Genomic DNA, 17,206 nt, shown 5'->3' on the forward strand with positions numbered 1-17,206 from the left:
ATTACCATTTTAGAGGGACTCACTGTAGTGCAAGGAAGAATATGTACTGTGAATGTGGTAGTCACTTGATTTCACTAAAACCTTGGCATTAGTATTGTTGAGTATATTTTGACATGATATGTTTCTTCTCATTTAAACTTTTTTGTTATTTCTACATTTCCCTCTAAGTTCCCAGAAAAATGTGAAAGATTTACTTTGAAATGTTTATTTTATACGTGGACAGCTTGCTTAACAAGAAAGTTTTACTTGGCTTTTTCAGGAGTCCTTCAGACTTGCTATGGTCCCAAGTTAGTTACTTAAGTAATTCTCTTGCCCCTCATCCTCCTCAGCTGTAATATAGTAAACATAATCGTTTTCTACATGTCATAGTGATTCTGTGATATTTCAATTAAACATCTCATTATATGGGAACTTCTGCTATAGATCACAACCCATCTATTCTTTCTTACCTTGTGAAATTCTTGGTGATGCCTCCAATAAATAAATCATCTGCTGTTTTGTCTCAACATATCAGAGACCTTCTTCCAAGTCTGTTAGTGTCTGATGGCAGATAGTTCCTCCAGTAATCTCTCAGCTGTTGTAAGACAAAGGTTTCACATTTAGACTTCCAACAGCTAAAATCATACTTATATTGAGTAACAATTGTGTGATTTCCTGGCCCCCCCCCCCCCCGCAATCTTAACCCTCTTCCACCTCCCAACATCTTCTATTTCTTTTCTCACTGTTCTGCTGTCACTGAAGGACTGAAGGAAGGGCTGTATCAGATAAATGACTTATTTTTATTTTTGTTTCATGAAATAAAATTAGGCATTAATTTCCTTCTGACCACCTTGTTGGTGATTAGTCTTACCATACTTAGGTCTTTGGGCAGCAAGCATAGTCTTTTCCAGATTCTGTTCTCAATGTCCATCCAGTTGGGTAGACTGCCAGAAATTGTATTTTACTTATATAGCCTTTAAGAAGCCAGGATCATCTTCATGTGCCACAATGATTCAGAAGGAGAAGACTTGTATGGAGTATATGATAGTGGTGAGAGAACTAATTGGATAAAATATTTGGAGAGATTTGAACTCTTTGAATTCGAGGAGGTGTATAAGATATAAAATGTTCTTACAAAGCATTTTCCAAATAGTGTTCTATGGGCCTCTGGTGTTCCATGGCATGTGAATAGCAATTTTTGTGAGCATATTTTAATGTTGATTTTTTTCCCTCCATAAAGTCTTATTGTGAAGTTATGTTAAAAATACTTATTATAATTTTTTATTATAAAAAAGCTTAATTTCCTTGATTTTGCTTTAACAATTTCATATCATTCTTTACTTTTTGGCATATTATAACTCTCAAGTTCTCTAGACCAGCCCTTTTGTATTTTTTGTCAATTAGAGTCACCGGCAGAGAGGATTATTTGAACAAATTCGTTTGGAAAATAGTCTTAATTAGGGATAATTAGTGACTTACTTAAGGTCCCTGGATATCTTTGGCATAACTGGATTACTTGTTTTCTTGATCCTTATTTTTTAATGTTAAAGATTTTGCCTAGTCTAATTAAAAATAAAGTGAAATTTGCTAAATCTTTATTACTATTCAATTATCAGATGTTTCTTGATAATCTGCCTAAAACTTAACCCGAACTTATATTTCATATTGATATTTTGACCCAATATAGCATCTAGATATGAAATCGTGGCTTGTTAGACATTTTTCCTTAAAAATTTGAGGGAAAAGGGCTTATTGACAAAATACTGTGTCCCAGACTGATGTTTTTGCTTCTGAGGTGAAACCAAAGGCCTTTTTGAGTTTTTTTTTAAGTACCTTAATATAAGTTTTTTTTTTTTTTTTTTAATTTTTAAACCCTTAACTTCTGTGTATTGACTTATAGGTGGAAGATTGGTAAGGGTAGGCAATGGGGGTCAAGTGACTTGCCCAGGGTCACACAGCTGGGAAGTGTCTGAGGCCGGATTTGAACCTAGGACCTCCTGTCTCTAGGCCTGGCTCTCGATCCACTGAGCTACCCAGCTTCCCCCTTAATATAAGTTTTAAAAGAATATAAGCTGCTGGATAGCCCTAGAAATCACTTGGCACATACTGTTCATAGACTGTACCCAACCTGGCCAGAAATATTTAAAATTTTTCATATTGTTATTTCTTGGTATTTTGGGCTTTTTGTTAGGGTATCTGGAAGGGAGTATGTTGTGATTGTTATTCTTGGTACCTTTATATATTTGCTGATTCCAGTGTCTAGAAAACCTATATTTTCTCCTTCATTTCTTTTCTAATCTCAAATATACTTCATGCTGCCTTCTCCCCACAGTAATTTCTCCAATTATCTTTATTCTTTGGCTTCTTCTATTCCAAACTACTTCTTCATGTGACCACTTGTATACTGTGAGAGTGGCTAAGCTAGTTGAATTTGAAAGCTCAGTGGATGAACTCTGCTCATTCAAAGACAATTACATCTCTAGAGGCTGATCTTGGGTATTCCTAGATTTTCATTTCTAAAACCAGAAAATAAAAATTCAGGTCCGGAGTTTCTAATGCAGTTTTAGTGATTTTTAGCCTGTCCAAAAACTTGTATTCTTGCTTGAGTTCTGAACATGTTTTGAGAGACTTTTGTCTTAACTACAGAAGAAATACTAGTTAGAAATATGATATAAATAGGTTCTTTTTAGCATCCTTGTAAGAAAAGATAGTTTCCATGCTAATTTGTCTCCTCCTAACTGATATTTCAAGTCCTAAAAAAAAAAAGTGACCTGGTAATTTAATTTAATTTTTAATTTGGCTTTTAAAATAGTTGCTTATAAGGGATGCCAAACAATTTTCCTTATTTATTTATTTTTCACAGAATATCATTGATTCATAGTTTGGGTCAGGTCTTGTTGAAATTGCTTAACTATAACCTAAGGCTTTAAAACTTCCTTTTTCTATGATTAACCTTGTGGAAAAATTCTTGTCAGTTTTTATTTTCTTTTGTGTGTGTTAGATAATTATTACAGCGCATACAACAGACAAGATATTTAGGTTCCTGGGAAACAAGTGTGTTATGCTCCAAAGCAAGGTAGTAAAAGTAATATTTTAGTTTAGGTTTTTGTTTGAGTATCATTTAATGAGTGGGTAGAAATAGCTACATTAATTGGATAACTGTAAGAGTTTAAAAATCCCTTTAAAAAGATTTATTATAAATTTTAAATATCAATGCAACCAATTAGACTTGTTTTCCAACTACTTACATTTAAGCAAGTGAATTTCACTATATAAAAAGTCATATCTGAGTCTCCCCAAAATTTCTATGTTTGCCTCTTTCCCATTTTTTCCTTATTATGATTGTGAGTATTCTGTTCTTTTGTTTCTTTTCCTTTGTAGTATTTTATAAAGGCCCTTCCAGATTTATTTATATTCATTGTATTATATTTATATATTATATTCAAATTTTATCTTATTATACATAATATATATTAGTATTCATTATATCAGTACATCAGATTTTATTTATTCTATTGTTGAACCTTAAGTATAATCCCAGTTTTAAAAATATGTTTTTATTGATATCTTTTGTTTATAATTTACCTATCTTTCTTTCTTTCTTTCTTTCTTTTTTTTAAACCCTTACCTTCTGTCTTGGAGTCAATACTGTGTATTGGCTCCAAGGCAGAAGAGTGGTAAGGATAGGCAATGGGGGTCAAGTGACTTGCCCAGGATCACACAGCTGGGAAGTGTCTGAGGCCAGATTTGAACCTAGGACCTCCTGTCTCTAGGCCTGACTCTCAATCCACTGAGCTACCCAGCTGCCCCCACTTTTCTCCTTATATCAGCAAATAAAAAATGGAAAAAAGTACTGTGGCCAAACTATTCAGCACACCAAAAAATGCTTTAATACTGCTTTAAAAATCTTTTACAAAGTAGCCCTTTTTTTTTTTCTCTTTTGGATAATGTTCTCAGGATGTATTCCCATCAGTTAATTTAGTCACATCATTAAAAGGATATTTTTGTAACTTTTTAGGGAATACTGTCAAGTTATATTATCAAATGAGTCTAATAATTTACAATTCCACAAGTAATAAATGAATGTATCAATTTATCCACAGCCCCACCATCTTAGAATTTTGTTGTTTTTAAATATTTTTGCCAATTTCAAAGGTACTGTAAACTTGTTCTAATATTCATCTTTGGGGCTGAGCATTTTTCCAAGTATTAACAATTTGTATTCATGTTTCTTAACTATTTGATAGAGACTGGTACTTTTTTTGCTATATATATATATATATATATATCTGCATATATATATATATATAAATTTTTAATAGTTTGTAAATTTGTACATAGTTCCTCCCATGTTTAAATTTTTTACTTCCTACTTTTAGATTTTAGATTTTTATTATTGTTGTAGAAAAATTTACTTTAATATATTCAGCCATCTTGTCCCTACTGGTAGTCTCTATTTAAGTGTGGGGGGAAAGTCATTGACTCTACAATTGAGGTAAGCACATTATTTCATTTTTTAAAAATCCTTTTTTTAAAAAAATGCCTTAAGTTTTAATTTTAGCTGGAATTCACTGAGGTGTATTTTACGAGACCTAGAAATTTCCTTCTATGTTGCTAATTGGTTTTCCCAAGTATATAAATTTCTGTTTTTTATTTATAAAAAATTTAATATATATCTTCTTTTTGTATTTGGTTGCCTGATATCTCTGTTTTATTTCATTGATCAGTTTCCCTGTTTTTTGATTGATAATGGATCATGTTGTACTTAATAGTTGGCAATATAATTCATTTATCTATCTATCTACCTACCCACCTACCTAATCTATCTGTTTGTTTTAGTATTTATTTTTTAAAAACCCTTACCAGAATCAATAGTGTGTATTGATTCTAAGACAGAAGAGTGGTAAGGGCTAGGCAGTGGGGTTAACTGACTTGTGCAGGGTCATATAACCAGGAAGTGTCTGAGGCTGGATTTGAACCTAGGACCCCATCTCTAGGCCTGGCTCTCAATCCACTGAACCATTTAGCTGTCCCAGTTGGTAATATATTTTAAAATCTTGGAAGGGTGCCTTATCATCATGTATTGGCTCTTCTTGCTAAACATCTTTGTAGTGTACCTTTAGAAAGCTCCAGTCCAGAATACATAGAAGCTAATTTTCTTAGGATTTCTTGATATTTAGTACTAATAAAGCTTTAGAAGACATAAGCTATATTTGTTTGGTGGGGTGAATGAAAAATAAAATTAATCAGAAGATATCTTCTATAATTATATGAAAGACAGATAATTTATTTTGTATTCCTATAGCATCTTGTCAACCTTTAGTTCTTATGTCTCTTGCTATCATGCCCTCTTTACTAACTGATACTTTATACCCTTTTTGTTCATAAATGTCGAGTGTGCTGAGGTCTACTTCTAGGAAGGATAAAATGAGATAGTATTTATAAAGCACTTAAACAGGGTCTGGCACATAGTCACCACTATAGAGATGTTAATTATTATAATTATAATTATCTCTTGGCAGTTGTATGTTATAGAGGAGCACATGGACTGTGCATCAGTTATTCCTTATTCTTTCCCTGAGAGATCAACTCTTCTTTTTCTATAAATACCTCTAACATCCTTTATGTTGCTTTTCCTGCATATCTTAATTTATAATGTGTTACAATCCACTGTATAACTCTCTTTTACCCTTTGAGTGACCCTCTTAATTCTTTAGAGCTTATGAAATTCCATGACACTATAACCAGAAGAATAGTGATGTTTAAAAAAAACAAACAAAATACCCAACTCTTTAGTTGAGTGTGATCTCCTTGAGAGTTGGTAATTTTTGTTTTGCATACTTTGTATGTAGGACAGTGCCCAATACAGAAAAGATAGCTAATAAGTGTCTGTTGAATTGAATTGTTTGATTAGAAATAGATGACCTTTTATTTCAGGGAGAATCTTGACATCATTAAAGGCATTTCAAAATCCCTAAGGCCCAAAATCATTCCAGTTCACTTTTTTCTACTTGTTCAACTCTGGGCCCAATTCATTGTTTGTTTTCAAAGATCCGGATCAATCAGTCAACAAATATTTATTAGCATGTATTTATTATAAGCTAGACAGAGTGGTAGGGGCCAGAGTTATAAAGACAAAAACGAAACATCCTTTGCCTTCAAGAAGCTTAATATTTTCATTCCTCTCGACTCATTATTATTCTCATTTTCCCCTCCCTTTATCTCCTTACCCTCCTTCATTTCTTTTTCTGTATTCCTTTCTCTTTCTCTGTCCTCTTTGTCTTGTGGATTAGCTATTTACTTGCATATCATAGGCAGCTAGGTGGCACAGTGGATAAAGCACTGGGCCTGGAGTCAGACCTGAATTCCATTCTGCCTTCAAATATTTATTAGCTCTGTGACAAATAACTTAACTTCTACCTGCCTCATATTCCTCCTTTGTAAAATGGGGACTGGTATTTACCTCCCATGGTGGTTGAGATAATGAGATAATATTTGTAAAAATGAGATTAATAGTCGTAAAGTACTTAGAGTTCTTGGCACATAGTAGGCACTTAATGGATGTTTATTTTCTTTCTTCATCGAGTTGTTTTTATTCTTTGGAAAATTAGGCCAAGTTCTTTTGAGTGATATTGAATTTTGTTTAGGATATTTGGCATTTTTTAAAACATTTATTAAAATTCATTTTTTAGAAAAGTTAACATGGTTACACAATTCATGCTCCTACTTTCCCCTTCACCCCTCGCCCTCCCCTCACCCATGGCCGATGCGCATTTCCACTGGTTTTAACCTGTGTCATCAATCAAGACTTATTTCCAAATTGTTGATATTTGCATTGGTGTGGTAGTTTCAAGTCCACATCCCCAATCATGTCCACCTCAACTCGTGTGTTCAAGCAGCTGCTTTTCTTCTGTTTCCTCTCCTGTAGTTCTTCCTCTGAATGTGGGTAGCATTCTTTTCCTTAAATCCCTCAGAAGGATATTTGGCATTTTTATGAGACTTTTTTATGAGACTTAATACAATCAATTTAATGTTATTCACAAACTGAGCATCTGGTGGGCCTCACCATCCATGAGTAAATCTTCTTACTTTTGGTCACTTTGCTTGACCTACTCTTTGCAAGCTTACATGTTCTATTATGTTTTGTTTGAATTTAATAATCAGAAGGTTGCCAGACAAAATTATCTCTGTTGGTATGTGTTTTTAAGAATCTTGTGGGATTCTGACATTTACATGAGAGATATCTTGTTGGAAGACAAAATAGCATTTGTCTCTTCCTAATAAAATTATGTTTTGTATTCTAAAAAGTAGTTAACATAGGATGATCTTGTAATCTCTATGCTTTTCATTCAGTTGTTTTTAGAATATGGTTTATGAAAGACTGTCTGGGTCCTTTGCAAACCTTGTGCTCTCAATGTGTGATTTTTAATAAAATCTTTGTATGGGTGTGATAGTAGGCATATAGTTTTGTTAATTATTGATTTTCACTTGTTTTTTTCCTGTTTTTGGTTTCAGGGTCCTAGTTTTTTTTCCATCTCTAATTTTCGCCTTCCTTAAAGGATACTTGGAGAATTGATCCCTCAGTGCCCTTAACATTTTATTTTGTACCTATATAATTTGAGCTGATTTTGTTGTTCTTTTTAATCCATTTTTGCTTCATTACTATTTCAACTATCACATAGTACATCTAGAACTGTGATATTAGAGTCCAGATGGACTGTATTTGATGTTGAAAAAAGTTTATTATAAAAATCTTTATTATCCTATTTCTCATCCAGTTTCATCCATCAGTGTCCTCAGGTTGATTGCTTTTTTGGACCTCTCATTAAGCTTTCCCTAACTTTTTTTTTGTTTTTAATGCTTGGTACATAGTAAATACTTAATACATTTTCTTCTGCTGCTTGTTTTTTGAGTATTAAGTAACAGAGAGTAAATAGTAAGTAAAGTAAAAGTAATTTTTGAGTATAAATAATACTGCTTATAATCTTAAGAATTTGCAGACAAGTTTACATCTAATTTTACTGTTGCCTTTGGCTGCCATAATTATATGCTTGGCGTAGAGAAAAGTGTTTGCTGGTTGAAGTAGTTTTTGGGCACTCTTGTTGGTTGAAATAATTTTTAGGTACTCTTGGTATCCTTATGGTGGTTGACTTATATGAGTTAACCTTTAAACATACTGATTGATTGTCTGTTAAGTTTTTTTTTTATCCATTTCTCCTTCCCATGTAAAACAGGTTGGTAAAATAAATTAGGCAAAAGTTACCTCATTTTCATGCCACATCTCATTTTATTGTTGTGGCTTGTTATTACTTTTTATTTTTTGCTCTTAACAATTTGATTATCTGAATACTCTCAAATATGCCCATTATTACAGTACATAAAAAGTTTCTTCTGAAATTATTCCCGCACCAGCAATTGTATCAGCTTTTAGTATTTTGAGATTCAATCAATTTCATTTATGATGTTATTTGGGATGCTCCCTATCTCTTACCTCCCAAAGCTTTTATGAAAGAAGTTATTCATTATGTATAGACCCAAGGATTCTTTTGTAGTTTGTAACCCCTGGGCTTTTCTCAAGCAGAGCAGCTATATGATAGTAGAATAGAGCACTGGAAATGGAGGCTGTTCTCAGACATTTAACAGTTCTGTGACCCTGGGCAATCACTTAACCTCTGTTTGTCTTAGTTTTCTCAGTTTTGTAAAAAGGAAATAGCAGTAGCATCTAATTTCCAGGGTTGTTGTGAGGACCAATTGAAATGATATTCATAAAGTGCTTTGCAAACTTTAAAGCAGTATATAAATATTAGGTATTATTTTTATTTTTATTTTTATTGTTTCTTACTTCCTTAAAGCACTATATAAATGTTAGCTATTGTTTTTCATTCCTGAACCATATTTTCCAACATGTTTTTCTCCATTTTCTCTTATGCACCACCTTTGCATTAGAGTTATTACATTTTAAAAGTTTATTTTGATTCAATTTTGAGAGATTAATTATTTTAAAAATAAAAGGTCAGTGCCCCATCATCTTTGACAAGCAATATTAGGACATTTACTCTAATTATTTTCATGGTGGTTTTTTGGCAAGTATTTATTACAAATTTTACAAAATAAGATGATCAAATGACCTCTGAAATGATGTTTCTTGTTGCATTTTGTTGTAAGTCAAAACCGAATATGTCAGTTTCCTTATTTTTCCCTTTGGGGAGAAACTATGAACTCTCTTTCCTTTTGGGTACAAATTAAGTTTCTTTTCTAGATTCATTTATGGCAAGAATATCACAATTGATATGATCTAGTTCCTCAAATAGTATCTCTGCTCTTTTGTTACTAGAGAGCCATTTGACAACATCTAAGTTAATGTTTACAAATTAGCCAAAAGCTGTGATTTTTAACATAATGTATCCTCTTTCCCATTGCTTTGTCACCCTCACCACAAAAACAAAAGGAGATTTCATAAGACTGAGTATTAAACTTATTTTTGGTTTCATGGGTTGCTATGACCAAAGAATTTATGGAATAATGAGCCTTTCTGTACTTAGGCAGTTTGGGGGAAAGTGTACCTGGTCTGTTGCTTATATTTAAATACATACATACATATAGGTACTTTTATTTTTTTACTATATATATATGTATATACACATACACTTGTTGTCTTCTTTGTTAGAATGTAAGCTCATTATGAGTAGGGATCTTTTTATTTGGCCCAGTACCTAGTACAGTGTCTGGCACATCTAGGTCCTTAAATTCTTGCTGATTTATTAAATTGTACTTAAAGCCTCATCCATCATAGTGGAACTTGTTATAGGTTGCCTTCTACTAGTGTTGCCTGGTGTTTTCAATGAGGCATAAAAGTAGGATATTTAAAATGTGAAGCAAAATACAGACTTGAAAAGTTGTCATTGTTACAGACTATAGTCCTCTTTTGGAAGAAATTTAAGAAACATAGATGTTTATCTTGTTTTGGGTCTCCCAGCAAATGTAGTATACAGAGCTATTACTTGAATTGAGCATTTCTTATCCCTTACCTCATGTTCCTACTTGACAATGTTTTGAATCTCTGGAGCTTTTTCAACTTCCCTTTTTAATGGGCTTCTTAACTGACTTCAGTTGTTTCTACTTTTCCCTTGTTCCAAACTTTATTAGTGTTTTATTAAGTTACTCGGTCCTTTTCTCATTTACTTGTAATAGAATCTGAATTAGGAAACTATCAGCCTTGTTAACTGTTTTGTTTTCTTTGTTTCTGTAGGTTGATTTTAAAGGTTTTTTTCCCCTCCTTTTGACCTTTCCTCCTTTTCTCCCAGTGAATTTTTAGCAGAAGACAGTCAAGAGAAATTTTGGAATTTTGTAGAAGCCAGTGAAAATATTGGATCAACGGATCATGATGGTAAAATTGCAGTAAATGCTGCTTTGACTTTTTTGTTTGTTTTTCTCTCTTCTATATTATGGTTTCCTTTATGTGAAACATAGCAAATGTGAAAATATGTGAAGTGTAACATAAAGAAAACAATTTTTTATGTTAAATGACTTGATCTGGGTCATAGTAGAGTCAGGACAGGATAAGAATAGCTTAGATGTAATTCATAGCAATTCTTTTAGGACTTATTTCTTTGTCTTCTTACTGTACTGAATTGCTAAAGCAAAGAAATGTTTATTCTCCTGTAATGAAATTTTCTGGAGATTATTCAGTAAATAACTAGTAAGCATTTTATTTAAACATGATTCAGCACTTAATCTGGGGAATGAAGTAAGAGAAAACTCACCTGAATTTGTGAACTAATTATCTGTTGGTCACCCATCACCATTGTGCTCGTTGGTAATGCTGTACACAATGTGCTCCATTATATACATTTATGAACATAAATATTCTTTGTGCACAGCTAAAAAGCTCAACCAGAACATGAATAGCAGAACATCAAATTTAGCTCTAAAGGTATATGGTCTAAGCATTAATATTCTTTAGGGTTATTAAAATATACTCAGTGTTTGAAAACTGCCTCTTCAAATTTTACTTTTGTAATTCAGAACTAGCTAGAATTATTTGAATTCTCAAAAAAATTTTGCTTTTATTAGGACAAATTTATATAATTGTTCTTTATAATGATATTTGAAATCTTGTATTATAACTAATAAAATGTAATATATGTGTATATATGTTACTTATGGTATTTTTGACTGGTAGAAACTGATTATGAAAATATTTCATTTCTTTGAACAAGTCAGGAAAAACAAAGAATAGCTCTTATCAAATACTGGGATCTTGTCTTATTTTCCCATTGTACAGTTCTTCCCAAAGTTTCCAAAGTAGCCAATACCATCTATACCAGGGGTCAGCAATCTTTTTGGCCGTGAGAGCCATAAACGCCACATTTTTTAAAATGTAATTACCTGAGAGCTGTACAGTGCTCACAGTACGCGCTCCTGTAACAGCGCCTGAAAAAAAATTGACTTTATGGCTCCTGCAGAAAGAGCCATACGTTGCCGACCCCTGCTCTATACTCTATCTCTTTCATTCATTATGCTTTTTACATTCTCTTAAGGCTTCCCACTCTTCTCACTTCACTCTCTCTGGATTTTTTCAGAATAGAGGCTTTTTTCCATGAACTCCCTCTTCTCCCCTTTTCAACATCTTTTATGCTTCATTAATCCCCTATTTTCTGGAGGCAGCTAGGTGTCTCAGTAGAGGAGAGCCAGGCTTAAAGATGGGAGGTCCTAGGTTCAAATCTGGCCTCAGACACTTCCTGGCTATGTGACCTGGCTAAGTTACTTAACCCTCATTGTCTAGTCCTTACTATTGTTCTATCTTAAAACCAGTACATGCTATTGATTCTAAGAGGGTAAAGGTTTAAAAGAAAATGTTTTTTCTCTTCCTTTGCCTCCTTGAAGAGGTAGCCTTTCTTCCAATTTTTACATAACCTTGATCCCATCCATTTCCCTTTTCTCCAGTAGGATAACCCATAATTTATCCCCCCCGCCCCAATCTTCGGAGCTTTATTGCTGCCTAGAAACATACTCAAACCTCAGTCCTGGAAAAAAGCAAAAACCCCAAAACTTCTCACTATAGCCTCAGGTTGCTATCTCTTATAGGTCTTTTTTTTGTTTTTTGTTTTTTGTTTTTTTTTAATTTCATAGTCAAGCTCCTAAAAAACAACTGTTTATATATGTTTCTTCTGTGGACTCTTCTTAAACCTTTGGAGTGTGGCTTCTGACCTTATCACTTAACTAAAAATTTTCTCTCTAAAGTTACTAATGATCTTTTAATTGCCACATGGTGGCCTTTTCTCAATCCATCTCCTTTTGACTGTTCTGCAGCATTTGATGCTATGGCACCCTTTCTTCCTAGTACTTTATCCTTTGTGGGTTTTTGTGACGCTGCTTTCTTGGTTCTCCTCCTCAGCTATTTGACTCTGACTTCTAGGTCTTGATCCCCATTAAGCTGCTTAACTGTGGATTCTGTCTTGAGCGCTTTTCTTTTTCATCTCATGAAATTAAAGCCCTCATGGCTTTAATCTCTCTATATAACTTATAGTACCTTTATATTCAGCCAGCCCCAGCCTCTTTCCATAGCTCCAGTCACACATTTCCAAGTGCTTTTTGGATATTCCAAATTTAATATCCCTGAGACACCTCAGGCTCAGTGGATTAAAAACATAACTCCGCAAACCCAGGCCTTTTCCAGACTTCCTTTTTTCTGTTTAATATACTGTCATCTTTCCAGTTACCCAGTATTGGTATTGTCTTTGATTCCCTACTTGCCCTCATATCACATAACCAACTCTTTATCAGATCTTGAGCTACCCTCTCTATTGGCATGGTTATTACTATAGATCAAGTCTTCATCACTTCTCACCTAGACTGTTAGTATAGCTTCCTAATCAGTCTTTTTTTTTTTTTTTTTTTTAAATAAACCCTTGCCTTCTGGTCTTAGAATCAATACTGTGTTTTGGTTTTATGGCAAAAGAGCAGTATGGGCTAGGTAGTGGTTAAGTGACTTGCCCAGGGATACACAGCTAGGAAGTATTTGAGGCCAGATTTGAACCCAGGATTTTCCATCTCTAGGGAAGACTCTTTTTTCCAAAGAGCCACCTAGCTCCCCTTAATGGTCTTCTTAACTCAAGTATCTCTTTTTTTTTCAGGATATCTTCCATATATTTGCCAAAATGATTTTCCTGGTATAGGTTTAACCAAATCTGTACTCTACTAAATAATCTCTCTTGACTCCCTATTGTTCCTTTAAAGAAATAAAAATTTCTGTTTGGTATTTATAATCTGGTCCCAATCCACCTTTTTAGCAGAATTGTATGTTGCTTGTCTTCCTTCATATTACAATTCAGCCAAACAAGTTTTCTTCTTGTTCCTCATATAAAATGCTCCATCTCTTGCCTCTGTGCTTTTGTATTGACTATCCCCATGTGTGTCTGGAATGTGTTTCTTCTTCATCTCAGCTTCTTGGAATCTCTTGTTTATTTTAAGAATCTGCTTAAGCACCACTGTCAACATGAAGGCTTTCTTGATTCCCCAGATCCCAGGGTTCTACCACCCAAAGTTGGCTTGAATTTATTTTGTATATATCTCCCCTGATGGAATATGAGCTCCCTGAGAACAGGTATTGATTCCTTTTTGCCTTTTTTTTTACCCAGACCCTTGTACAGCGTCTGGCACATATAATAGGCACTTATTAAATGCTTATTGGTTGACATAGTAGGTGCTTAATAAATGCTTGTTGGTTGATTGAATAGCACAGCTGTAATATGTTGCAATCATATGATAAGTATTTTTTCGGATAGTAATTCATTTGATTTATTATTATGAAATACAATTTTTGATTCTTTGTGTTCTTCTTTGACAGGTACTGATTATTCCTATTATCATGAACTATTGAGGACAGCCTTTCATTATCTGTCACCTCTTCAGCAGAACTTGCTGAAATTTTCTCTGTCTCTTCATTCCTACTCAGCTACAGTTCAAGCTTTCCAACAGGTTAGTACATGGCAGTACCTTTATAGAAAAATTATTCCAACAATCATAATATGATTAAGCTGTATCTGAATGATATATTAAGTAATTACTTGGGATCTCTTGTTTAAACTAACTTTTTGTTTATATGTAATAATTCTTATTTTTTGCTACTAAATCACAAATTCTATTTAGGAGTTTCATTTCAACCATTTTAGGTAAAAAAGGCAAATTTTTTCACCTAAATTCTCTTTGTCCCCAAATCCCAAACACCCAAGACAGAAAACTTTGTCCTTTGCTCACTTATCTTTATTTCATTATAGATATATGTAATTTTTCATAAACAGATTAATTTTAGAACTCTATATGTATATATGGTGATTTCATAATATCTTTCCCTTTTCCTATCTCATTACATTCAGCTATGTGAATCTGTGTTTAATTTCACTTGCAGACATACGTATCTCATTATACTCTTATATTATGCCTGTCATTATCTATCCATTGAATTTGTACATTTTTTTTCTTTCCCTTAGAACATTTCATTATGCTATTTATATAATTAAACCTTTTCATAAGTGAAAGCCTTCAGTGGTTTCTTTTCTGTTTGCCGCAGCTCCTTTTTTAGGGAATTTATCATTCTTTTCATTTGCATTCATATTACATTTCATGGCTCATTTAACTAAAGTGAACTATCTTTACCTTCAAAGTTAAAATTAATGTTTTTAATGTTTTCAAGTTAGACTCCATTTTGCAGATGTCTTGTTACTGTTTGAGGCATTGAATCAGTCATAGTGTTAGAACTGGAAGAGATTTCAGAAATAATCTACCCTGATCTTATCATTTTGCAGAGAAACAGCACCTTTGAATTTAAATGAAGGAGTTGGACGTTTGGAGGAGTTGGTTTGCATCCATAAGTGGACAATTTTATTTTGTCTTTGGCTAGAAATTATTTTAAAATGATTTTTTTTTTACATGGCAGATAGCAGCTGATGAACCTCCACCAAAAGGTTGTCACTCATTCTTTTCAGTTCACGGAGAGAAAACTTGTGATTTTGACACACTTGGAGAACTTTTACAGACAGCATCTAAAAGGTACAGTGTATCCATCTAATACTTTCCTCTGTCAATAAAAATGTAATCTTAGGACTATAGGACATAGATTTTATAGCTGAAAAGGACCTTAGAGGCTATCAGGTCTAAACCTCTCATTTTATAGATGAGGGAAGTGAGGCACAGAGAGTTTTAAATGATTTGTTCAGAGATCATGCCTCAGATAACTGTCTGCAATTAGATTCAAACCCAGGGCTTCTTGACGTCAAGTCCAGTGCCCACCATACTCATCAATAAATTTTATCATAATGTATTATTTCTCTTTAGAATTTATTCTTTGTTATTTTATATTTCTAGTATCCATTGACTATTACACTATTATTTGTATGTTAGGACAATATAACCAGGTTTGTTTGTTAAATTCATTTTTTAAAAAATTCTGATTTTTTTAAAAAGCACTATAAATTGGGAATGTTTGATATACTATAAAGATATAGTTTTCAAATAAGCCTATTCAAATTAAATAATCAAAAATTTATTAGAATATTATATCAATAAAGAAAAAGCTGTTTTCCCATGGTTACGTTATTTGTGGAAGCTAATGGAAAAGGTGAATATTTTACTTTACCTCTAGGGTATCAAGTTCCCTTATTTTCTACTAGTTTTTAATTGTAATCTTAGTTTTTTGTGGTGATGTTTTGATTATACATGCCTTAGGTATTGAAATGTCAAAATGAGTACTTGCTACATTTTTTTTTAAGTTATTTTTTTTTTAAACCCTTGTACTTCGGTGTATTGTCTCATAGGTGGAAGAGTGGTAAGGGTGGGCAATGGGGGTCAAGTGACTTGCCCAGGGTCACACAGCTGGGAAGTGACTGAGGCCGGGTTTGAACCTAGGACCTCCTGTCTCTAGGCCTGACTCTCACTCCACTGAGCTACCCAGCTGCCCTTGCTACATTTTAATAAAATATTTTGACAGCTCTCTCAAACTGTTTATCTGTTCAATTGTAGATATTCATTATTTTGTTTGTTTTTTTAAATATAAGAAATTAACTTTGATTTCATTCTTTTCTTGCAACTAGATTATATTGTTAACATCCTTAGAGAAATCACTTAATCTCTCTGGGATCTAGTTTCCTTACCTTTAAAAAGAGAGGGTCTCAGTTTTCTTTGTTGGATCATTACCTGTGTCTTCCTTCTATGTGAGAGTTCTACAGGGCTCTGTCCTGGGGATGTTTTTCTCTATATTATCTCAATTCCTTCGCTTTCATAGGTTCAGTTTCTTCTCTATGCAGAAGATCCCCAAATTTTTATATCTAGCCCTGTTTTCTCCCTCAATCCTACATCAAGGAGAGGCACAATACAAAGGTTTCTCACTCAAAAATGAGATCCATTTCCTTTTTTAACTTGGCCATGATTCACAGCGTGAATGTACATAATTTTCATTAAGTAACAGCTTTTTATAACAGTAGTATAGAAGCTAATGCTCATTCAAAGAAGTACCTAAATCCCCCAAATCACAAGAGCTCATTTAATGACAATAGCAAACAAACTCACTATCCTTAGGATTCACATGCCATTTGCTGTGTGACATTTTAAAAACCTATAGATAATGGTCACATGTTCTCCAAACCTAGCCAATATTTCAACCTTGACAGAGATATTTATAACAAAGTCTTATTATTACCATAATTCCAAAATTTGGCAGGAGAACCCACAGGAAAAAAAACTCTCTGTACTGCTGATGAAAACCTTTTGAGTCTAAAATGTCACCAAGAACCTAGATCATTCTGGTGGAAGGGTAGAATAAGCTAAAGAGTTACAAATATAAAAACCTGTCTAGGGGTTACAAAGCCCCCTGGGAAAACCTTCCTACCTCCTGGATGAGATTATATCCCTTCATGGGATTACCAAGCTCCCTCCTCTGGTATGAGACTGTAACAACGGTAAAAGGCATACCTTTATATATCCCATCCATTGCAATGTGGAGGTGAGAACTACAATAGTGAAAATCACTTCTGATGTGTCATCCATTACATTTTTGTAAATGTGGAGGTAAGGCATACAATAGTGCTGTAGCACTTCACTTCAACTATTAAATGGACCCTTACCTCTTGTCACAAACAACTCAAAGGTAGGCAAATGATCAGTCAGAGGTAGTGGTGCTTCTAGATAAATAAATAGATAAAATCACTTCTGAAGACCCCTTAAAATCAAT

The 17,206-nt window shown here is 33.5% G+C and overlaps 1 protein-coding gene across 1 annotated transcript in view; it reads left to right on the forward strand.

Moving 5' to 3' along the window:
• Positions 1–17,206, forward strand: part of UGGT1 (UDP-glucose glycoprotein glucosyltransferase 1) — a 108,126-nt gene that overhangs the window by 13,681 nt on the left and 77,239 nt on the right. The window contains exons 3-5 of the mRNA XM_044666655.1: positions 10,284–10,366; positions 13,829–13,959; positions 14,918–15,030. Of these exons, the coding sequence (XP_044522590.1) occupies positions 10,284–10,366; positions 13,829–13,959; positions 14,918–15,030 (327 nt within the window). The remainder of the gene's footprint in view (positions 1–10,283; positions 10,367–13,828; positions 13,960–14,917; positions 15,031–17,206) is intronic.

The sequence above is a fragment of the Gracilinanus agilis genome, chromosome 3 (assembly GCF_016433145.1).
Source record: "Gracilinanus agilis isolate LMUSP501 chromosome 3, AgileGrace, whole genome shotgun sequence".
Taxonomy (NCBI): Eukaryota; Metazoa; Chordata; class Mammalia; order Didelphimorphia; family Didelphidae; genus Gracilinanus; species Gracilinanus agilis.